This window comes from Mustelus asterias, chromosome 10 (genome assembly GCF_964213995.1).
Source record: "Mustelus asterias chromosome 10, sMusAst1.hap1.1, whole genome shotgun sequence".
In the NCBI taxonomy this organism is placed as follows: domain Eukaryota; kingdom Metazoa; phylum Chordata; class Chondrichthyes; order Carcharhiniformes; family Triakidae; genus Mustelus; species Mustelus asterias.
In genome coordinates this window covers 72,623,235-72,648,450 of record NC_135810.1, presented here as the reverse complement: position 1 = coordinate 72,648,450, position 25,216 = coordinate 72,623,235, and the positions used below count along the sequence as shown (strand labels likewise).

General features: G+C 39.9%; 1 protein-coding gene across 1 annotated transcript in view; it reads left to right on the top strand.

Annotated features, from left to right (window-relative positions):
• LOC144499661 (ubiquitin carboxyl-terminal hydrolase 35-like) overlaps positions 1 to 25,216 on the top strand; it is a 105,271-nt gene that overhangs the window by 2,764 nt on the left and 77,291 nt on the right. Inside the window, exons 2-5 of the mRNA XM_078221904.1 lie at positions 1,679 to 1,790; positions 5,145 to 5,834; positions 18,194 to 18,329; positions 25,045 to 25,174. Coding sequence (XP_078078030.1) covers positions 5,156 to 5,834; positions 18,194 to 18,329; positions 25,045 to 25,174 — 945 coding nt within the window. The 5' untranslated portion in view covers positions 1,679 to 1,790; positions 5,145 to 5,155. The remainder of the gene's footprint in view (positions 1 to 1,678; positions 1,791 to 5,144; positions 5,835 to 18,193; positions 18,330 to 25,044; positions 25,175 to 25,216) is intronic.

The window sequence follows — 25,216 nt, the reverse complement described above, 5'->3', positions numbered from 1 at the left end:
TTATAATGGACTCTAACTTTCTCAGTGACATGTTAAATTAACTGGCCTATAGTTACCTGCTATTTGTCTCCCTCCCATTTTGAATAAGGGCAATATACATGGGCAGTTTTCCAATCCCCTGGGACTTTTCTGGAATTTAAAGATTCTTGGAAGATTACTACCAGTGCATCCACTATCCCTGTAGTTACTCCTTTAATATCCAAGGATGCAACCCATTAGTTACAGGAGACTTAATGGCCTTTAGCCCCATTAGTACTACTTTTTCTTTAGTGATCGTTATTGTATTTGTTTCCTCTATCCTCTCTTACCCCTTGTTGCCCCTTGATTATTTCATATTTTTGGAATGCTATTAGTGTCTTCTACTGTGAAGACTGTTGCAAAGTATTTTGTTTAACTTGTCTGCCATTTCCCATTGTCCCACCTCATACCTTCCAATCCCATCTGATAAAAGTTTATTGATTAGTCACAAGTAAGGCTTACATTAACACTATAATGAAGTTACTGTGAAATTCCCCTAGTTGCCACAGTCCGGCGCCTGTTCGGGTCAATGCACCTAACCAGCACGTCTTTCAGAATGTGGGAGGAAACCCATGCAGACACGGGGAGAACGTGCAAGCTTCACACAGACAATGACCCAAGCCGGGATTCGAACCTGGGTCCCTGGCACTTTGAGGCAACAGTGCTAACCACTGTGCCACCGTGTTGCCCCAGAGTTCCTACGGCTCCACCTGCCTAATCTCTGACATCCCCCGACCCCGCCTGACTAATCCCACAACGCAACCTTCCACTTGATCCCTCCAGCTCCTGACTACACCCCCTTCAAGCCCACCATCCACCCCGTTACTCACTGTACTCACTTGTCTTCTATCTGTAGCTTTCCAGAGAAGCAATGGCACATTTAACTTTACTTGCCAGAAAACAGCAGCTCATGCTGTAAAAATTGGGTGTGGTTTCTGCCTTTCTTTCTCTTTGTTTCTCCTTCCAAGGTTTGCACAGACCGAGTTCTGCAGTATTCTCCATTGGAGGATTGCCATGAAAAATTGATTTTGATTTGATTTATTATTGTCCCGTATTTGTATACAGTGAAAAGTATTGTTTCTTGCGTGCTGTATAGGAAAGTATTTTTTTTTTAAATGTCTGATCGGGGTCAGAAATAGAGGTTCTGACCTTGAATGGAAAATTGGGGGCAGTACCTTCATCAAGAATGCAGTGTCCTAGCTGATAACCTGAACAGATGACTCTGCTCTCCTGTGCACCATATCCCCATTACTGTCTTAGCTCAATTCATTGGAACACACTTCATATGTCTTTTGGGTTGATACATATTTCCCTGCCTCTTCAGAAAATCTTCAAATCCCATCTATGCAGTCGTCTCCATAGTTTCTTCCCTCATGTTTAACATGTTTCTGTTCTCTGAAGCACTTTGTATCATTTCTGCTCTCTGAAGTGCTTTGTGACACTCATTGTGCCAAATGGATATGTAATGCATGTTGCTGTTCTTGATCTATTGCTGGTTGACTGAACCAAAGGTTCCCTTTTGTTCCCTTTGTCAGTAATACTGTTGAGCTGGGCAATAATAGGTCTAAGATGTTGATTCATGTTGACTTGCAATTTGATTTTAAAAATAGTATATCTTTGCTGATGTGCCTGGTATTAACTTGGGATTTTCCATTTGCAGCATGAGTGGAATTGATTGTTTGCTGTTTGGAGAATCATGGGATGATCAAAGTATAAGACAGATTGTTCAGAGTGTCAGGTGAATCTTCACCTCTTCAAAGCTACACCTGAAGGTAGGATTGGTAATTTATCTTCTGGGTCTAGAGTTAAATCAAGGCTCCTGTATTAATCAGTTCAAAGCATTTTAATGGTTGCATGAGCCAAGAAATTCACAGTAGGTATGCTGCACATAAAGTAAATAGGCAAACATGCTGTTGCTTGAGTCATCTAAATGAAGTTGGACATGTATAGATGGACTAAAATGATAAACTAACATCACTTTGTTCGTACAGCCAAGGCAATAGAGTTATAACCACCAAAAGATTATTAAGGAATAGAACCATACAAGTTCACAACACAAGAAGCTATTCCGTCCATTGTACCTGTGTACCATGGCATCTGCCACATATTTGCTACTCAACTTATCTAACCCTCTTAATCTTCCTCACCACTCACATTCCACCAAGTCATTAGCTAACTTGGAAATATTATTTGGTTCTGTCATCCAAATCATTGGTATATATTGTGAATAGCTGGGGCCCAAATTCTGATCTCTGTGGGACTCCACTAGTCACTGCATGCCTTGTGGAAAAGGACCCTTTTTTTCCACTCTGTTTCCTGTCTGTATATTACCCCCAAACTCATGCACTTTAATTTTGCACACTAATGTCTTGTGTGGGAAATCCAAATATGTCATATCCACTGGTTCATCCCTATCCTACTAGTTGCATCCTCAAAAAACTCCAGTACGTTTGTCAAACATGATTTCCTTTTCATAAATTCAAGATGACTTTGTCTAATTCTCTAGTTTTATTATCTAGTGTAGGCAGCATAACTTCATTTTCACTTAGCCACTTACTCTAATTCAGGGTCGCAGGATGTCAGAGCCTATCCCGACAGACACTGGGCACTAGGCAGGATGTGCCCAGGATGGGACACCAGTCCATCACAGGACATGCACTCACATAGATAAACTGAGGAGCAATTTGCTATGGTCAATTCACCTAATTTGTTTTTGGACTGTGGGAGGAAACTGAAGCACCCAGCAAAAACCCATGCAGACACTGGTAGAAGGTGCAAACTCCACACAGTCAGGCACCCAAGGTCAGAATCAAACCCGGGTCCCTGGAGCTGTGAGGCAGCAGCACTAACCACAGCCCCAGACATGATAATCCATATGTGATTTCTAGGGTCTGACAATGGCAGCTAGGCCTTTGTTTCCAGTTATTAGTTGAAGTCCCCTTCAGTTGCAAGAATGCAATGGTTTAGGTATTGTCTGACCTTAAATGGTGTTTGAAATCATGCTACTTCATACCATAATAACCTAGTAAATAATTTTGGCCATTGAAGTGTAAAACTTTAATCTCTCAGCTGTTATTTATTGAAAGTGGTCAGTTTATTTTATTCATGAGCAACTTAAAGGATTTCTGATTTGACTGTGCCATTTACAAATTGTGTGTTTTTTTTCTCTTGAAACAATAGATTCCAATTTACCACTAGTTCAGAGCAGAGTGCTTGGGCATTTTTTTTCCAGAATCTTGTGGACATGATTCACCTTCATATTCACCTTCCTTGAACCTTGAATACATGGCCACCCTGGGGATTTTATCGTCCGTCATAAGTATTACATGTCCACTTCAGCTGAGCTGGGCTACTGATGATGAGTTATTCAGTTGCAGATATTTCTGCTCTTTGATCAGAACACTTCCATGTTGGACACTTCACTCCTCCCATTTTATACCCATGATGTTCTGAATGCACCTCATGTTGAACCTGTCTGGCTGCTTATTATGTCAGGAGTAGGTAGTCCATATCTCAGGCATAGAAAATGGTAAATATTATCACAGCTTAGTAAACTGCAAATGTTGTAAGTTTCCTCAAGTCTCTTGCATAAACATGCAAACTAAGCTTGCTCTGGCAATTCTATTTGCCTCCCTGCTGTCAATGCAGACATTTTATTGTTTTTCTGAGATGGGTGAAATTATCAACGGGATTATGTTATTAGCAGTTATAATAGGTGGGTCATAGTCTGAATTTGGTGTTGGTTGGTGGAGTACCTCTGTTATCCCTAATTTAGTCAACAGTTGTCAGCCACTTTTGAAAAATAGCCCATGATCTTTTGAAGGCCATGTTACATGAGGGCACATTCATCAGCAAACAGCAATTCCAATATCATGATTTTATTTTTTCACGGGATGTGGGTGTTGCTAGCTGGTTCAGCATTTGTTGCCCCTCCCTAATGGCCCTTGAGAAAGTGCTGGTATCTGCTTTCTAGAACTGCTGCAATCCATGAGGTGTCAGTACACCCACTGCACTGTTGGGGAAGGAGATCCAGAATTTTAATCCATCAATGGAACAGCAACACAGTTCCACGTTAGGATGGTGTGTGGCTTGGCGGGCAACTTGCAGGTGGTGGTGTTTCCACGCATCTGCTGCCCTTGTTCTTCTAGGTGGTAGAGGCTGTGCATTTGGAAGATGCTGTTGAAGGAGGCTTAACAAGTTATTGTCGTGCTTCTTTTATGTGGTACACACTACTGCCAATGTGTAATGATGCAATGTCCACTGACTGACCATCTAGCATCGACCTACGCACTAGAAATGACAATGGCAAAGTCAGCCTTGTCGACCCTGCAACGTCCTCCTTGCCAACATCTAAGAGCTTGTGCCAAATTTGGGAGAGCTTTACTGTAGACTAAGTATGATTCAGTGAGTATACCTATGTCTCAGATACCACAATCACCATGTCTGGATATATCTGGTCTCATCAGCAGGATAGACCCACCGAAAATGGCACTATGTTGGTATACAGTTGGGAGAGAAATGCCCTGAGATCCCTTAACATTAACTCTGGACCCCATGAAGTCTCATGCCATCAGGTCAAATGTGGGCAAGTAAACCTCCTGTGGATATCACCTAGATCTCCCTCTCAGCTGTTGAATCAGTACTCCCCCATGTTGAGCAGAACTTGGAGGAAGCACTGAGGGTGGCAAGGGTACACCAATATCCATTTGGCCCTTGTTAAGTTTGCTGCAGGTGAGGCTTTTGCTTCCAGGGAGACCAGCAGTCCACCACCTCTTTCCCTGCCCTTGTATTATTCAGCCCATAATCTAGTTGAGTTGAATCCTGTCTCACCTGATAGGCATGCATATATGGGCTAGCAGACTGCTGAATAACGATCAAATTTGCTCCACAATGCAGAAATGCTGAATTCAGTTGTAGCACCACATTGCCTTCCACTTCTGACCTGGATTGGTTAAGGCAATATAAAGCTAGCATTAATACGTGACATCCTACTCAGTACCTTTGCAGTACCTATTATTGTTAGCAGGTTTGAAGAACTTATTGCCGGTATTCAGTATGTGTGTGTGTGGATATCCTTTACAGTTTATAGCAAATGAAATAAGAATTAATGCAAACTTTTTTTTTAGATTCCAAAGACATGGACAAGATATTAGAAGCCGTGATGTTGTCCCAACATCCAACTTCGGTAAAGCATAGCCTTGTGAGACATATTTTAGAGGCAGCAAAGAAGCCTCTCGACCGTAAGCAGTGTTGGGCTATGTTTGAGTTGTCTACAAAGTTTATTTTGTTGGGTGATACAAAGTTCAAAAAAGATGTGGGAAAAGAGGTTCTAGAGGCCTTTGCGCAGAACCACACTGCAGAATTTGAGAGCTTTTTTAATGTGAAATTTGTCTTGAAATTGGTGCAAGATGGATATGGAACATTGAGCAAAAGGAGTGTTGGGATTTTAGAGTACATCCATCTAGGATTGAAGTATATTCAAGACAATCCATCTGCTGATGAAGTGTTTCATGTCCTTCAAATCGAGATTCTCCGAATAGTGTGTGAGAGACCTGGATCAAAACTGTGTGCCAGCATTAGTAATCTTCTTGTTGAATTTCCTCGTTGCATTCCAAGTGGGAAGTTTCAAGTGGTATTCTGCCAGCAACTTGTTAGAAGCATAGGGCAGTTCCAGTTTTCATCTGAAGAAGAAGATGAAATTGTGGAATTCCTGGACCAAGTAAACAAAGTAAGCGATTTATTACAGAGGATCTGGCGGACTCGTACAGCAGCCATTATTCCATCTTTGCGAGAACTGTTCACTGTTATTTCATCAGGTAAGGAAAAATGTGTTTTTTAATCTTGAATGATTATTGATTATTTTATGCCGCCCTTTCAGTTTATAAGCATGCCTACTTTCAGAGTGTTGGCTAGTGCTTCTGCAAACCCAGCATCGAAGACATGTAAGAACTTGGAAATTGTCCTTTTGTGGGTTTACAACAATTATTTGTTTTGTGTAAGAACTTTGGTGTTTGTGCACTAGCATTTTTAATGTAGGAATGTCTGGCTCACGTATGATAAATCATTGCAGTTGATTATTGGGACCTGGGATTGGATCAAGTCTATAGAAGTGAAGCTCTTAAAGACTATTGCAGATATTTCATAGTGTTACAGAACCTTAGAGTCACTTTCTGCTCTAGCAATTAAGATTACTGCCCAACTCTTTGTGTTTTTGCATTGAAACAGCTCCATTGAAATGGACAATCACTATTTCTGGCCTCTTGTTGCCACTTTGCCCCTTTCCAGTCTATTTTTACCTTGTCTACAAGTGCATTGTCTATATTATACATTGTCTATATGGTACCATGTCTATCTGTGCATTGCCAAGGAGAATAAACATAGTATGCACCTGAGTATACTGGGGGAAAGAATTTGTCATATATTTGGGCTCCACTTTTATAGTTAAAAAAATGAAATGAATTGGAACATTTTCCAGTAGTTCTAATTGGTGAGTTCACAATACAATTGCGTGGAGTATTTTTTAAAATATAGTTTTGAAGATTTTTCATTTTTTTACAAATAATGCAGCAAACTCCCAAAGATTGCTACAGTACAGCGAGATTATTTTCACAAACGTACATGTAGGAAGCGATAGGAAAAAAATACCAGTGCAGTTGGTTTGGATTATTCATTGTATCCCATCGCACGGGGGAGGTTGGGGTGAGGGGGGGGAGGTGGTGCTACAATTCGCCGGGGGGGGGGGGGGGGAGGCGGTGCTACAATTCGCTCAGCAATGCACCATCAAGCTTACAGGATTACAGCGATAGAGCTACAGAAGTTATGTCTTTAAAGTAGCTATTGCCATTGCTTATTCAGCCATTTAAAAGTACAAAAGATTAGCACAGATAAATGGCAGTTAAACCACCATGGATTTTCACACTGCACTTGGGCATGCACCAAAGGATGCTTCTCCTATCCCCAGCCACCTTGGAGGCTCCAAAAATATTTTTTTTTCCCAGGATATATAGTCTGTAGCATAACAGGAGCTGATCAGAGATTCTGTAATCCCAAAGCAACTGAAATACTAAAAAGTATGCAAGTCCATAAATTCTAGGGGGGGCTTTCCTCACCTGCCGTGAGGACTGATAGGGCCCTGCCCACTACTACAACCTTAAACCACTTACCCATCTCCCTGCAGTGGTGTTACTCATTTTAACCATAGTTATAGTAAAGGATACCTGCTAAAGTCCACCACTATTTATGCCAGGATTATAAAGTGAGAAGACAGCTCTATACAACCTCCACAACACATTCCTAAAATGAGAAGTACAATGTGGGATGCATTCCATTAAGGATAAATGTATGTCCCTGGGTTCCCCAGGATATCAGGAAAATGATCAAAAATTCACAACCATGCTCATTCATTCCTATCAATATTATAAATCACATAACAGGATCAATTAAGAGATGAAATTACAAAGATAAAGATAAAAGGATGTCCTTGAACTCCCCAGGATATCAGGATAACAAGCAAAGGTTTGCTACCATGCTCACTTGCAGGATTGCCCTGATCATAAATCATGTAAAGGGATCAATTAAGAGATGAAATTAAGGGATAATTTAAAGGATTAACAAAGATCTGCAGAATATGACTCTAAACAGGGTAATTGGTGAAATTTGTCTTGGTGCTTAATCCAGGATTGCCCTCATCAAAATGATAAAATCATGATATAGAATCAACACAAGGATATAATTACAGGGGTACAGTCTAGGATTAATGAATTTTAGTGTAACAAGGCAACAGGAGATGAATGCCTCTGTGCTCATATCATACACCCTTGTCAGGATAAAAGACAATATCACGAAATCAGGAGTATAATAATAGGATTACAAAGTTCAGGATTAATGATGGACTGCAGGATAATATTACCGTCCATGGAGCTTGAAAAGACCAAAGCCATGACAGAATCATTGAGCAACATCCAGGATCCATCCAGAGTTTCACCGAAGCCTTTGCACCTCTGCCATGTTGTGGTCCCGAAGCCCTGGTAAAAGGAAATCTAGGTCCTGGCGTGTGGCGAAGACTCGTGTCTGGCCGCCTCCAGCCCTTCTTGACAAACACTGAGGACAAGGCCACGTAAGACCAATGATCTTCGACCAACTCCAGGCCTCTAAGACCACATACCATGTGCTCCATCGAACTCAAAACACCCAGCTTTCAAATTGAGATTGTGAAAGCATGGCAGCCAGTTCTAAAACTGCCAGAAATTCATCCCAGCTCCCCTCTGGAGACCAGGCGCATGGATACTCATTTTCCAGCTCCATCTGCCCCACATCAGCCAGAATGTTCCACATACCATGCAACAGGATTTCAAAGGACTGAAGATGAGCCTTCCGAGGAAACTGCCCTCTCGACTGATAGCATTCACTTCTCTGCTTCATCCATTTTTTTTGATATCTTGCAGTTCACCAGTGTGAGCACCAGTGTTCTGTGCTGAGGAGCTGAAACCATCGTCTGCAACTTTGCCCACGTTGGCAGCTATCATCTTGATACCTACAGCACTGCTGAAGCATAGGCCGCTCCACAGTGAAACTGCCACTGTCAACTGCACCCTACCTCAGCTGTCTCCTACCACCTCAACCAGATGAAGATTTTCTTGACTTAACTCAGCTTCCCGTAACCAAAATTTAGCCAAGATCTTCCAGGAACATAGCACAGATTATACAGATCAGGGCTAAGTATTTATGGGTTGTGCATCAGGATTACAAAAAAGTATTAAAAAACGAGCAGCCAGAGCCACTGGAAATGCAGCCGCTCTTGATCTTGGATCACGTGACCCCTGGAGTATTTATTAAATTGACTTTGATGTTGATGGAAAAATAAAATTAAATGGTTGGAAGTAAGGTACATCGTTGGGCTGTATTATCAGATGTTTAACTTTATGATAGAAAAGCTAAGTATGCTGTCAAATCCAGAGCCGATTGTTGTTTTTGACATGGTTGAGCCCATTGGCCTCCTCCAATGCTTTTTTTCTGTCCAGCTGAATTGGACCACCCTCATTTGGTTCCTGTTGCAGCCAAAAAAATCATCTGCCATCACTTCTCTTTTGTACCATCACCTCAAGTCCGCCAGGGATTTATTCTCTGCTCCCTTCTGTTTCGAAGATGAAGTAAATATCTATGACCCTTGCCACCAATTCGTTCCCCTTCCTTGATCCTGAGCTGAACTTCTGACCTCATGTTCTTCGAGTGCCTACTTCCTGCTCTAATATTGCCCATCTTTGCCCCAGCTTATTTTCTACTGAAACTCTCATGTACACTTTTATGTTACATTCAGAATTTAGCAGTTTTAAATGTTTTGTTCATGGGATGGAATATTGCTGGCAAGATCAGCATTTATTGCCCATCCCTGACTGCCATTGAGAAGTTGCTGATGAGCTGCTGCCTTGAGTCACTACAGTTAATATGGTATAGATACTTAGAAGCATTGTTGGGGAGGGGGTTTCCACGATTTCCACCCAGTGGCAGTTCTCTCCTGTGAACCTCCCATTAAACATAGGCTCACCAAGTTCCATTCACTCATCATCCCTGTGATTATGTACCTCTAGGTCCACTGTCTCATTAATGATCATCCTCCTGTTCAAATCCGTCTGGTGGATAGGCTTTGGGGAATCAGGAGGTGAGTTACTCGCCGCAATATTCCTAGCCTCTGACCTCTTTTAGCCACTGTGTTTATATGGTGAGTCCAGTTGAGTTTCTGGTCAATGGTAACCCCCAAGGATGTTGACAGTGGGGGATTCAGTGATGGTTACACCATTGAATGTTAAGGGGTCAGAGTGTCTCTTATTGGTGATGGCCATTGCCTGGCATTTGTGTGGCGCGAATGTTACTTGCCACTTGTCAGCCCAAGCCTGGATATTGTCCAGATCTTGTTGCATTTGAACATGGACTGCTTCAGTATCTGAGGATACTGTTTTAGGGGGCAAATGGTGCTGAACATTGAACAGAAGTGGCGAACATCCCCACTTCTGACGTTATGACAGAGGGAAGGTCATTGATGGAGCAGCTGAAGATACTCCTGCAGAGATGTCCTGGAGCTGAGATGACTGACCCTCCACAACCACAACCATCTCCCTATGTACCAGGTGTGACTCCAACCAGCGGAAAGTTTGCCCCTGAAACCCACTGATTCCAGTTTCGCTAGGGCTCCTTGATGCCACACTCAGTCGAATGCGGCCTTTATATCAAGGGTTGTCACTCTCACCTTGCCTCTGGAATTCAGCTCTTTTGTCCATGTTTAACCAAGGCTGTGATGAGGTCAGGTGCTGAGTGACCCTAGCGAAACCCAAACTGGGTGTCACTGAGCAGGTTATTGCTGAGCAGGTGCTGCTTGATAGCACTGTTGATGACCCCTTCCATTACTTTACTGATGATCAAGAGTAGACTGGGTGGTAATTGGCCAGGTTGGATTTGTCCTACTTTTTGTGTACAGGACATACCTGGGCAATTTTTCACATTGTTGGGTAGATCCCAGCGTTGTAACTGTACTGGAAGAGCTTGGCTAAGGGAGCGACAAGTTCTGGAGCACAATTCTTCAGTACTATTGCCGGAATGTTATCAGGGCTCATTGCCTTTACAATATGCAGTGCCTCCAACTGTTAATGTAAGCCTACTTGTGACTAATAAATAAATTTACTTTGCATGAGGTTATGTAAATTAAAAGATGCACGCTCGGATACCGGGGAAGACCTGTTGCAGAATTATGCAAAAAAAATATGCTAAGGAAGTTTTAATTTGCGATGCGTTAACATCTGCAATGCCTCCCACTGAGTTCAGGGAGTTGGGCAAGATGGACCTCTTTCAGTGCCAGAAATTCCAACTTGAAGGAACTACAGTTAGTATTATTCCTCTTAATGGACATGAACATTTGTTTCTGAAGCTTATTTCAAAACATTACAATCCCAAAAATGTGCAGATTAGGTGCATTGGCCATGGTAAATGAGCCAATGAGGTGTTATGGGGATTGGGTGGGTGAGTGGGCCTGGGGAAGATGCTCTTTTGGGGAGTCGGTGGAGACTCAATGGACCAAATGGTGGCCTCCTGCACTGGAGATTCTAACAATTACTTGTACTTATGGTGTCTTTACTCACTAGGCTATGATGCAGATGGGGAAGAGAAGCATTAAGTGTGGAGCTTTGAACCCCAGAATTTCAGGGTTCTGTAATTGTGTGCTCAGTTTTTGGCTGGTTTATTTTGTGAGTCTGCAACAAGTGGGGTTCCTCTGGGACCGCAATTGTTTACAATATAAACTAATAACTTGAAGAAAGGAAGCAAATGTGCAGAGAGCCAAATTTGCAGACGACAGAAAAATAGATGGAGAGGCAAATTGCAAGAGCGATATAAAGTTTATGATATTAATAGGTTAAGTGGGCAAAAAGTTGGCCAATGGGGTATAATGTAGGAAAATGTGAAATTGTTCATTTTGGACAGGAGATCAAAAGGAACAGAATATTATATAAATGGAAAAAAACTGTAGAAAGCTGCAACACAAGGAACTTGGTGGTACTTGTGCGCAAAACACAGCTTTTTTGATTTATTATTGTTACATGTGTTGGGATACAGTGAAAAGTATTGTTTCTTGCGAGCTATGCAGACAAAACATACTGTTCATAGAGTACATACGAGAGAAGGAAAGGAGGGTGCAGAATACAGTGTTACAGTCGCAGCTAGGGTATAGAGAAAGGTCAGCTTAATATATGGTAGGTTCATTCAAGAGTCTGATGGCAGCAGGAAAGAAGTTGTTCTTCAGTCGGTTGGTACGTGATCTCAGACTTTTGTATCTTTTTCCTGATAGGAGAAGGTAGAAGAGAGTATGTCCAAGGTGTGTCAAGGCCTTGATTGTGCTGGTTGCTTTTCTGAGACGGTGAGAAGTGTAGATAGAGTCAGTGGGTAGGAACTGGTTTGCGCGATGGACTGGACTACATTCACAACCCTGCTAGCACACAGATGAGCAGGTAATCAGGAAAGCTAATGGAATGTTGGCCCTTATTTCAAGAGAATTGGAGCATAAGAGTAGGCAAGTCTTGCTGCAACTGTACAAGGTACTGGTGAGACCACATCTGGAGTACTGAGAGCAGTTTTGGTCCCCTTATTTAAGGAAAGATATTATTTCATTGGCGGCAGTTTAGAGAAGGTTCACAAACATAATCCCTATAATGGAGAAATTGTCTTATGAGGAATGGTTAAACAGGTTGGATTCTACTCATTGGAATTTAGAATGAGAGGTGATCTCATTGAAACATATAGGATTTTAAGGGGCTGGACAGGATGAATGCCGAGAGGATGTTCCCCCTCATGGGAGAGTCTGGGACCAGAGGGCGTAGTCTCAGAATAAAGGGGTGACAGTCTTTAGCACCGAGCTGTGGGGGCAAAGACTTTGTTTATAATTTAAGGTTGAGATAGATTCTTGATCAGTAAGGGAATCAAGGGTTATGGGGAAAGGGCAGCAAAGTGGATGAGAGTAATGTTGATCAGCCATGAATGGCAGAACAGGCTCGAATGGCCTGCTCCTGTTCCTATTTCTTATGATCTTATGGAGCCTTGGACCTTGAGTATTGCCTCATCGTTTGAGAGAGCATAGCATTAATCACATTACTGCAAACTGCCAGAATTGGGCGTCAAGTACCTTGATTTATTGCACAGGAAAACATTCCACACTCTGTTCAAAAAAAGGAATGCTTTATCTGTGAGATGTGTTAGGACTTAAATCCCAACAACTCGCAATATAACTCATTACTGCAGAAGAATGCAATGTATATTTTTTTGGTTAGACTTGGTCACATATGGGTTAATTGTTACATTACGGAGGAAACAAATCCTGTTCTAAGTTTCTAATGGTAGACATGGATTTCATGACTGTAATTCCTTTCTCAAACATTTTGCATTGTTACAAGATGGAGTCAGGTTTTGCTGTTGGCATTCTCTGATTATTGTGAATTGCGTTTACAGAGGAGCATCTCCAGTGCTTTTCAACCTAATATGGTTGTCTATTTTAAATGGGATTTGTTATTAAGGCATTAAGTTCTTTTTGTGTCTGAGCATTTTTAATTACTGGGTGCTGAAATTATGCAAATAAATCTTTCTTCACTTAATTAAGTGCTTCTTCATTTCCATCTAGTGTTTGTTGATGGATAAATTGTTTTTAATTTTAGAATAGGTTCAGTTGGTAGGGACTGATTATTTTAATGTTTTAATGCGTTATTTGAATGAATAAATATTCCTTCTAACTTCACTCATTTCTGTATTACTGTGGACAGAAAGTTGAATCTGATCCATTTCAGTACTACAGTGTGGGATAATAGTGATTTGATTTGAAAAGGTAAGTGATCATTAAAAATTGTGATCCCCAGGTTGTTATCCCTGACAACTGACACACTGTTAAGATAAATAACAGCATGTAAAAGTAGAAAATGTTATAAATGTGAGGTTTATAAGATTATATTTTAGGATTGTATCTTTTTAAGTTTAGAGTAAATGAAGGGGGTGATGTGACCTGTTCTGAAGTCTGTCTGACAGTGAGACTGTGTTTGATTGTTAAAGATCAAAGGTGGACTTAGTTAGTTTTACTGAGAAGAATGTACAAAGTCTTTAGACCTGGAGACAATGGCAGTAGTCGAGTTCACAGTGGGTAGATTGAGTCTCCCTAAGTCCCAGAAAGATATTGCAGATATCGGGTTGTAAAACATTGAGCTGTAAACTGTCCATTTGCTTATTAGGAAAAAGGGAAATTGATTTAGCAATTCTATCTAAATACAAGGTTAATGTGTTTCATGTTGCCATGGGGGAGAAGGTACAAGAAGCCATTTTGAGATCAGGTTACAGACTTTCCACAATCAATTAATAGACAGCAGAGGTTTTAGTGCAGTCAGCAGATAGAAGATGATGCATGGCTTTAAGCCACCATAGCCGGGTGCAAGAGAAAGATGATCTCTAGTCAAAGATGGTTATAGGATGTGTCTCTAAGGATGCTGAGAAACACTTTCTAGCATGGTAGGTAGATGGAAGAAGAATCATTGGACCAGACTTTACTGTTGGTGCTAGATTTAAGGAGCTCTCTGAAAAAAGTAAGAAGTCTCACAACGCCAGGTTAAAGTCCAACAGGTTTATTTGGAATCACGAGTTTTTGGAGCGCTGCTCATTCATCAGGTGAAAAGCGAACCCAGTTTGAAATGCAAAGCTGATTTGTGTGAAATGTCCCCATTGCTTTTTTTGCTGATGTTCAGTTTTGATATTTGTTTAGCAGGATGTTTCAAAGCTTTGACAGATATTGAGCTTCTGGCTGTCTTCCAAGATTCTAATGGTTTTTGCTCAGAAGGGTATACTTGCATAGCTGTCCAGGGCAATATGCACTTCTTTATTTTGACATTCACAAGCTTTTTTGAAGACTTTCAAATATTATCAACCTCAAGTTCTGTTAATTGTGTATATTGGCTGAGTGTTATGGGTGCCTCACACTGATATGCAGAACTGGATTGATGCCTGTGCGAATGGAGGCAGATCATTTAACCTGGCTGTCTCTGAGTTAGGCGGCAGGCCCCAGGCCTTTGCCCCTTTTGCCAAGTGAAAATCCTGTTGGAGGATACTCCAGAAGGTGGAATCCTGATATAAGGAAGTTTCTCAACTTCCAATGCACACCTCAAACATGAAAATCTGGCCTGCGATGTCTACAGTCTGTACAAGCTAGGATATGCTCCCCCAACACCCACCTGCCCACACATTCTGTCACAACTGATGAGGTTTTTTCTAAACTCTTACAGATGAGCAGTTCCTGAAGAGCCGAAGGTTCTCTTCCCCCAAAATTTGAGATATTTATAGAATGCTGACTAGATTCGAAACCTATCTTGAACTCATCTGCCTCTTATTGAAATCAATGGCACAGTAACTGACCTGTGCATTCAGATATTTAAAGGCTCTGATGAGATGAGGTCATTAGCACAAAAGACATGAGAGATTGTATAAAAAAGTTCTAAAGAGCATCAGATCTGTGAAGAGCTGGTGGGCTTGGAATCTCACCTGTTAACCTCTACACGCTGACTGGCATTACAGATTGCAGGATGACATCGACACATTATAAGTGCCACTTTCATTGCTACATCATATACAAGTAGAAAGAGGTACAATTCTCTTCTGAAACATCTGTGAAAGGTTATTGGGGTAAGTGGAAATGTGGGTTTGCGGTTAAATGCGATTAGCCATGATCTGAGTAAATGGCGGATCAGGCTCGAGGGGCCAAGTGGCCTACTCATTCATATATTTGTAAGATCACTGACTCCATATTATGCATTTCAATTCCTGTTACTCTGGCAGTTTCCGTGATTCCTTCAACTGTCAGTTTTTGGATTTCTCTTTAAAGGTTAACATTCTTCAACAGGGTTATAACACCAGTTAGCACATTCAACTGCTTTTAAAAGAACTACACAAAGTTTCATGCTTTGATACAAAACTTTATTGCATGTAAAATAATTAAACAGAGCAAGCACAATTAACTTCACGTTATCGTTTATAATTGCTTATGCCATCAGCATAGTTCTACTTTAGTTCTTCCACCTCCAACCAAGATTTTCTTATACATTGCAACAATCTTCTTCAGCAGCTGACTCATAAGATGTGCCACAACCCTCTCAAATTCACTTTACTTCTCAAGCGTTCCACCTATTCTCTGAGGTATTATTTCATTAGCAACCCTCCAACGTTTATTTAGTACCTCATGACTGTGGTTGCCTCTGCTGATTGTCCTCATTGCTGGCAGGTACCCAAATGCATTCTCACAATTTCCAAGGTAACTGCTGACTACTTTCTGCTACAGGGTTCTGGAAAGACTACTGTCGATTCCTTCCTCTAGCTGCAAAATTGGCAAATCTGCCATCTGCTTGTTCCTTCACAAAATCCAAACGAGCTTAAACTTCACCTGCATTCTATGTAGTGATTGATAAAATTAGTATTTTTTCTGCTTAAAGTGCAGGTCTGACTAACAATCATCTCCAATGAGATATAGTCTACACCAAAACAAAATTGCAATTTTCAGAGCAAACACTTAGATATATTAAGCAAAAGAACCTTCTACTGCCACAGCCCATCGCTATAAGAATATGACATGCTTTGGGATGGTCTCAAACAGAAATAGATAAACAAATTACTTTACTTCTTTGATTCTGTATCATGAATAGTTTCTATTTTTAATGAAGTTTTAATGTTCTCTTTCTCATAATTGCTGGCTTTCAACTTCTTCTATGGAGATGACAAACACCCTGGTTCTACCAAGAGATCCAAAAATGGGCTACCCATTATTCAATGTTTACATTTCTAACTCTGACCTTGAAGATAAACATAGGATAGTTTTTCAATGCAATTAACTCCAACTTTGTTTGATTTGCATTTACTTCTGGGTTGCTCATCTGTTTTTCAATCTGCCCTAATTTTTCTATAGTTAAAACTTTTAATTCCTAAAACTAAAGGATATTTTATTAATCCATATGAATTATGCACTAGGTATTTACAACACCATCTTTAAGTGTCTTGGCTGCACATCTGGCAGGTCAGTGAAAGACCAGGAAATCTCTCTCTCCTGTTGTAGCTGACCCTCAGCAGAGATTTAGCATCTTTTTGATATCTGGTTGATTTGTTCCGGCTCACGCTGGTCCTTTAAAGGGATTTTGATAATCTGCCACATGACCCCTAACTCCGGATGCTTCAACTGTTCAAAATTCTGCTGGAACAGTACATTGGAAGATCAATTAATCTTGTATAGTTGATTGTAGTGTAATTATTTTTTAATGCCTGCTCTTTCCTCCATGTGTGTATATATAGATTTGATTGGGATTTTTTTTTAATTGATTGGAAAAATGGTCAGGGAAAAAACACAACTGTGGGAACATTATAGATACTTTGGCAATTTTATTTTGTATTTCTGCGAATACCCATGAGAAAGTTCTTCAGTAAATTTAATCTAGCGATGTAAACTATCCCTAATTAGTACAACAAATTGAATGGATTTCATTACAGTGCCAATTCGTCTCAAAAAATCAGGTGGGTGAAAGCAGAAGCTATTGTACGTGTTAGAATAATGGAGAACTTGTGGAAGTGCTACACTTCCCCATTCTTGGGACTGACGAGGAATACCTTACGGCTAATACTAACTAGTAATTTGAGAGGATTTGAGAATCTGTATAGAAAAAAGTTTATTTTGTTGCAATAATCTAGCATTGCAAAATGTTTGTTCTAATGACATCTAGACATGAAATTAGCTACAAATCAGACCTAGTTCTATTTAATGTCGTCTGGGTAAGTAGATCTAGTACTTAGTTAATTGGATAGAAAATTATTGTGGGAAAACTGCTGTACATGTATGATATGGGAAAGCTGAGATATAAAGTGCTTTTAAAAAATGAGGGGTCATTTTATGAACAATTATAATCAATTAGGTATACAAAACGTTAAGAATTTTTATATACGTATAACCCTTAGGTGCAATAGAGAAGTAATATGTATGTTCTGTTTTTTTATGTAGAGATGATTACAGTAACTTTTTTAAAAAAGTGCTTAACAACATAAAAACAGACTATAACTGAACATTTATTTTGTTTCCCGCAAACACCTTTCAGTATAAAAGGTTATATTTCATTAGTAACCACTTCTCAGTTTTGTTTGCAATAATTCTGTATATCCTGAAAATCATGTGGAGATGCCGGCGTTGGACTGGGGTAAACATAGTAAGAAGTCTCACAACACCAGGTTAAAGTCCAACAGGTTTAAGTGGCTTTTGCTACCAAATAAACCTGTTGGACTTTAACCTGGTGTTGTGAGACTTCTTACTATCCTGAAAATCGCATGAATGTCTGTAGTTTTGTCTGCCACAGCACAAACAATTAAGGAGCAAATCAGATTAAATGTGGATATGCAACATGGGTTTCAAGATTTGAATGTTTCATGATGTCATGTCCTGAAGCAAATCAGAGACATCTACTGAACTCTGCTTTAACAAAATATATGCTGTATAATGAATAACAATTGCAGATCCATAAAGTAACGGATATTGAATTTTCTCTAAGAGCTTCATGGTTAGCGTTGTGGTTAAAGTTTTATTAGAACCTCTTTTTGAAAGAACTTTATTTATTTGCTGTTTATGAATCTTTTGCAGAAGGATCTGAGGGGCCATCAAATGCATTGGCCACTGTTGTCCAGTATGTTCCCTTGGAACTCATGGAAGGGGTCATTCGAAACTTGACCAATGATGATTCCATTACAGATAAAGAGTTAATGACTGCTTTAACCAAGTAAGGTTTCTTTGTGTAGTTCAGATAAATTTAAAAGCAAAGTGCAAAACATAATTATGCTGCAGTATTAAATGCTGGACCTTGACTGGCAGGATACAGAACTACTCCCATAACTCTCAGCCCCTGCCATCCCACCTTCCACCACTACATACTGAATTTGCGATTTTACAAGAAGAGATATTGAACAAAGAGCAAATCTTTTTCTTTACACACAACAGACACAATGCCACACAGTTGGAGGGGAACCATCCCAGAGAGGCCTGGAAGAGTAGCATTTGTCCCTTGGCCAGGATGTTGTAAGGAAATTGAAGAATGCAATAGAATAAGAAATGTTGAAATGAGGAAGTCATGGGAGTAAGGGGATGGGGGAATGTGGTGATCAAATGAGTTACTGGGACAACTTGTGAACCTCTTGATTTTATTCGTTATTGGGGTCAAATTGGTTGGGAACTAGCACGTAGTAGCAACAGGAGGCTAAAATGATTCAAAGTGTTTTCATTAATGAAAATAAACAGCAATTATACAGCTGTATTTGTTCTATATCTGTTAGAAAGTGATAACAGAATAGATGGCAGCTCCATTATTGGCTTCTTGCTAATAGTTGTTCAACATTTAGAAATTTAGGTTGGAGTTTGTATTTGGAAATTTTTAAATCTTTGTGAATTTTTCTGTATTACCCCTCTTTCAGTTGTTACTAATAAAGGAACTGGCGTATTTGGTTTTTTAAATAAAAGATTCTAATATCTGTCATCTTGGTGAAGGAATACCGCTCATTTGAGTTAACTATTATGCTGAGCAAGGTTTATTTCTGTCGGGTTCATTGAATCATCTGTTCTTTGGTTCTGAAGTTTAAGTATTTTTTAAACCAACTTACCCCCACTCTTAGTCTTTTACTCCCAGTTTTGGAAACGTAATGCTGAACACATGGAGGAAAAATGCATCAAATTTCCAACCTGCACTCGTAGGATAATCTTCTTCCTTTCCTCCTACATATAATTTCATGTATGCTTATTGTTGGTATTTAAGCCTTCATGGGTGATGCTTAAATTAGCTTGATTAAAACTGCTCTATGTAACCCATTCTAAGAACTTAATTAATGACCAAAGCATCTCTGTGAACAATAGGATCTATTATGATCCTCATGGGAAACAGTAAACCAGAATGACCAAGTTTATTGAATTATCTCCCAAATGAAGAAATTACAAGCAGGATTTCACTTTTTACATTGGTTTTGTTAGTGATAATTGCATGTGAATTAACAGATGCATGATAATTCACTCAAAGATGTATTTCACTACAGAGATGTATCTTGTGCAGCCGCAAACACTTGCATTACTTCCTGCACACATAACACCATGTAATTCCAAATTTCTTTAACTCTTCCTCCAGTATGTAGGATCTCTTGTTTTCATGCTCAGTTGATTTCACCCTTGAGTTGTGTTCACCAGCAGCCATATTCTATCTGAGGTCCCCTGATACAGTTAACTCTACGGTTCACGTTTATGAATCCCCCCTCACTTGAGTCACGTCAGTCTTGATGATGTACTTTTCTATAGTTCTTTTCAAACAACCAACGAACTATACCTGGTTCACTTTCAGCTCTTTGACATGTCTAAGGTATTCACATTTATTTTAGGATTCAGCCCCTTTAACTCACTTATACATCACTTCCCCAGAAGTTTCTGTAATTTTATTTTTTTTCTTACTGCCCTACCAAACAGGAAACTAATCCTTGTATATAGAATTTTGCTGGTTTCTCATCATACTAATTCTGTGTTTCTCTTTCTGTCTTTATTTGGTTGTGTCTCTCTCTCAATGTGCTGGTCATCTTCACCCTTCAGCTCTTCTGTGTGTCTGGCCATACTGCTTGCGGATTTTAACTTCCTTCCTGTTGGCACTGCTGCAGGTCCAGGATCACCTAGCTCACGTGGATTAGTATTTTTTATTACCCCCCAAATTTACAATTGATCCATTTACATTGATGCAAACTATTCAAAGTCCTCTTCAAATACTTTTTACAAATGATTACAGATTCTCCAAAATATTTTTAAAGTAATCACAAATGTTCCTCACTGTTTCCCTGTCAAAGATGTTCATTGTACAATACTGAGGTGCAACTTTATTTACATTTGCCAGAAGCATCTAAAGCTAAATTGGGTACAGAGATATATTAACTTTATTAAAATAGCATCCGCAATACTATGATTAATAAACTAATAATATAGAATCCTGGAATGCAAAGATAATCCCTGATCTTTCTCTACTGCACATCGTCCACTTAAAGCCCTCTCTGTTGTCGTCTCCTCCAACAAGTGAGAGGAGTTTATGGGCTTCTTCCTCTAATGTAGAAACCATTTGATTAGTTGCTTCTACCATGTCCCTCTCTTTCAGGCCAAACTTCTTTTAATGTACCCTGGTGCTCTAGCCCTGAACTTGTATCTTTCTCTAGTTTCTTTTGCCACAAATCTTTGAATAAGTGACAATTTACTTAAAGTTTTACAACTCCGAAACGGACAATTCAACTCAATGGGAAGGTTTTTAATATATTTTATTTTTCTTCTATGGGACGTGAGCATCGCTGATGAGGGCAATGTTTATTGCCTATCCCTAACTGTCACTTTCTTGAACCACTGGTATAGGTACACTCACAGTGCTGTTAGGAAGTTCCAGGTTTTTGATTCAGTGGCATGTAATTCCAAGTCATGATGGTAAGTGACTTGGAAGGGAACTTGCAGCCTGGTGGTGTTCCCATGCATCCTCTGACAATGTCCTTTTAGGTGGTTTAGGTCACCTGTTTGGAAGTTGTTGAAAAAGGCTTGGTGAGTCAGACTTGGTGATGCAGTGCATCTTGTATGTGATGCACACTTAAGAGGACTGCTTTGTCCTGGATGGTGTCAAGCTTCTTGTGTTGTTGAAGCTGCACAGATCCAGGCAGATAATGAGTATTCTATCCGAATTTGACTTGTGCCTTGTAAATCATGGACAGTAGCAACGTCTCTTGTTGGAGATGGTCATTGCCTGACACTTCTGTTGCATGAATATTACTTAATGTTGCTTGCCACTTGCCAGTTCAATCCTGAATGCTGTCTAGGCCTTAACTGCATGTGGACACAGACTTCTTCATTTTTTGAAGACTTGTGAATGGTACTCAACACTAGAGTCATCAATGAACATCCCCACTTGTACGGTAGAAGCAACTGAAAATGTTTGGGCCTTGGACCCTATTTTGAGTAACTCCTACAGCAATGTCCTGGGGCTGGGACCATTGTCCTCCAACAACCATAACCATCTTCCTTTGTGATAGGTCCAGGTCTGCTGTGATGTACCCTGCGGTTAAACAGCCCTCTTATGCCTTTAAATGACAAATACCCTGTTTGGATGAAGCATTGGGGGAGGGGTGAGAAACAAAATGCCTAGGAATTGTAATGGTGGAGTAACGGTGTTCATTGGCTCTAAGGTATGATTTGATTGTTGTTGCGTGATTACTTTGTGGGACAGCTCTCCCAATTTTGACAAGAACTTTGTAGGATCAACCGATCAAGTTGTGCTGTTTATGATCCTGCAGATGGTAATTGCCACACAAACCAAATCCCAAAGGAAAATTTGGCTTACATATCGCAACTTTGTTTTTGTATTTTGACCATGGGAAGATAAGTTTACTGAATTCAGAATCCACTCATTCCAGTAACACTTTTGGGATTTTAAACATTAAATTAAAACATTTAGAAAGAAAAGAAAACTTAAACATGAAAGATTACATTTACACAGTTAAAATTAGTCTTGTAGAACATTTACCCCAAAAGATTTGCAAATAAACACCTATTTAGGGACAATCCCTTATGGAAGTTTAAATATAAAAATCCAGTAATATTACCCCAAGGCAAAGCCATTTAGTAAGGTATGCCACACAACATCTCACCACTTCCTCTCTGCTGTGAAACTTCAAAACTTCAGACACCAGACTTCTGTTTGGCACCTTAGGACTTTTCTGGCTTAACTGTGTGGCTAATTTAAACTGCTGTCTGAAAAACCAACACTTCTCTGGCTTGGTTGGAAGGTTGCCTCACTTTGCCTCTTCACTGCTCCTTTTCCAGCACAGTGCAGCACCCCAGAAGGTCTCACATGGCTATGCCATCTATGCTCTCAACATCTCTCCTTAAATATTCTTTTTGCTCTTTTAACTTGATTTCATTGAGTTTGCATCTCTTTGAAACTTAATTTTCCCAGAATATAAGTTTTTTCATGTTCTCTTCATTGTCCTCACTTACAGATCAAACACAACTTAATAACCTTGCCTTATGGCCTTTTCCAAGTTGTTTTACCCCTTTTACTCTGCTTTGAATTTTAAAAACTCAGAACGGTGACCCCTTTCTTATATCCTTATGTAAATTTCTACCCATTGTTTATTTACTTCTAGAAAACTAACACTTACTTCAAATAAATGCATGTCGTTAACACCTACATTCCTTTGATGTCCTAAACCTCGTAGACAATCGGTCCCCAGCTTAAATAAAAACAGAATACTGAGGATGCTGTAGAAAGAGTATTTACATCCGAAACAATAACTCTGTTTCTCTCCACAGATGCTGCCAGACTTGTTGAGTTTATCCAGCATTTTTTGTTTTTAAATCAGCTTGATTAAATTATGTCCTTACGCACGCACACACATTCTAATGCCTAGGTCAATGCCAGATCAACTGTCCAGTTTTATTTCTTTTCATCTTTTTTGTAATGGTTTGGTATAACTCTGTGGCTTGTCAGGCCATTTCAGTGGTAGCACTTAGTGTCAACCGCATTGCTGTGGATCTGGAGACATATGTCAGCCAGAACTGGTAAGGTGGCATATTTCCATCCCTAAATGATGCAAGTGAACCATATGGGTTCATACTTCATTAAACCACATCATCTTAACCTCATCTTGCCCTATCAACAAATCCTATTTCCCTTTCCCACAGTAGCAATGCTTTAAATGTATCCATGCTAAATCCTGAACAACTAAATTGAAAGAATCAATCCTTTTTCCTTCTGCTTGCAAATTTTCTGGTTTTCCCTCCTATTTCAAAAAATGATCCCTTGTCATTTGTGCTTAACAGCCATTCTTACTGCATTAATGCTTTGTAAATAAATAAAAGTTCTGAGGCGGAATTTTTGCACAAGTGCTGGCTGAGGCAAGAAACTGGCATGCAGCCCATTGGCTGCACAGCTGGCTTTTCTTGCCAGATAATCCAGCACTTGGTGAACAGAAATTCTGCTGATGGCTCATGCCATCATGCTGGGGGGGGGGGCACAGAAAGAAGCTGGTAACACTGGGAATCCTGAGTTTGGGCCACCTTCTTTAAAGGGTGCCCCAGTCACCAATTTTGAAAATACCAAAGACCCTCCCCCGCCCCCCCACCACTATGTACATGAAGAACTGCCCCCTGGGCTTTGGGGCTGTACTATGTTGATCCCCCAGAAGTTATATGCTGATTCCCTTCGCCTGGTGTGATCCCCCAGGAGTTGTATGCCGATTCCCTTCCCCTGGTTTTTACGACTTCACATCATGTTGCTGAGGGGAGGGATTCCAATGTGGGGAGGAGAAAATGGCATGAAAGCCCTTTAAAGCTTCATAATTTATTTAAATGAGGTTCTTGGGTGGGAGCCTTGTTACATCACTGGCAAGGGGCAAAGAAAATCAAAATGAGCTCTCACCAGTGAGATTCTTGTTTTTTGACTTGTGGGATTTTGCACCTGCTTTGCCATGGGTGCAAAATCATGGCCATTGAAATGTTCTAGCCTAATCCATGATGACCAGTATGATTTTTCAGCATGGCAATTCACTGGTAATCTTTCCTTTGATGGACAGCTTTCATGAAAACTGTTGTAAATTTTTTCATTTGTCCTTGTTTTCTCTAGAGCTTTGGACAAAGTCTGAAATGGTATAGTTCAGAGGTTATCACTATATAAACCTCTCAACAAACCTATATTTGTACCTAATTAGTTAGTTTCTACTCTGTATCGGCGATTGAGCATGACGCATTTTTCAGTTTTTGCTTACCAACACTGTTACCTCTTTAACAATATTCTATGTACAACAATGGTGTCCCTACCTGTGTTTTTCTCTCTTGTATTTTCTAGCCTCCAAAGACTCTTCATCCTTCCTACATCTCCATTTAATTAAATTAAGATTTATTACACTGTCCCATGATTGTAACTGCATTCTTTCTGAGGACCTCGGAAGTGGAATTTTTTTACCCCTCTCAATTTTCCCTTCCTCAAAAAATCTTGAGGTTTTTAAAATCAAAGCTTACTGCGCCCTAAACATATTTAATTCCTCATCTTGTTCTGTTATTCTCAAGTCGTAGTATTAATTTTGATATTAATTGTGGCAGTGTTATTCTGTGTTATCCAGAAAGGTCGCAACATTTTTTTCTTTAAAGCCTGATTTCTGTCTATCCTTGGGTTCCTATGGACAGTTGCTCCATCATGACTTATTGTAGACATTTAATTTTAACCTTTTTACAATGATGGAGACTTTTCAAGTATGAGCTTGTTTCACTTTTTTGCTTCTAATGTACGCTATTTCTTGGGTGTAGGTGAAAAAGATGTTTAATGTTATTATTTTATAACATTACTTCAAATTATAAAGGTGGTTTTTTTTAAGAGAGTCAATCCTTCTTCACATATGTTTGTCATTTTTAACCTGATAACAATTCCTCACTTTTTAAAATTGCAGTATGGTTGATTGGCTTTCATGGCCATTAGCCAGAAATATAGACAAATGGATCATTGGCTTACTGAAAGGCTTGGCTGCTGTGAAAAAATTCAGCATTTTGATCGAAGTCACACTTTCAAAAATTGAACAGGTCAGTTTCCCCTCATTGGAGTAATTCTGAAAATATTTGAGG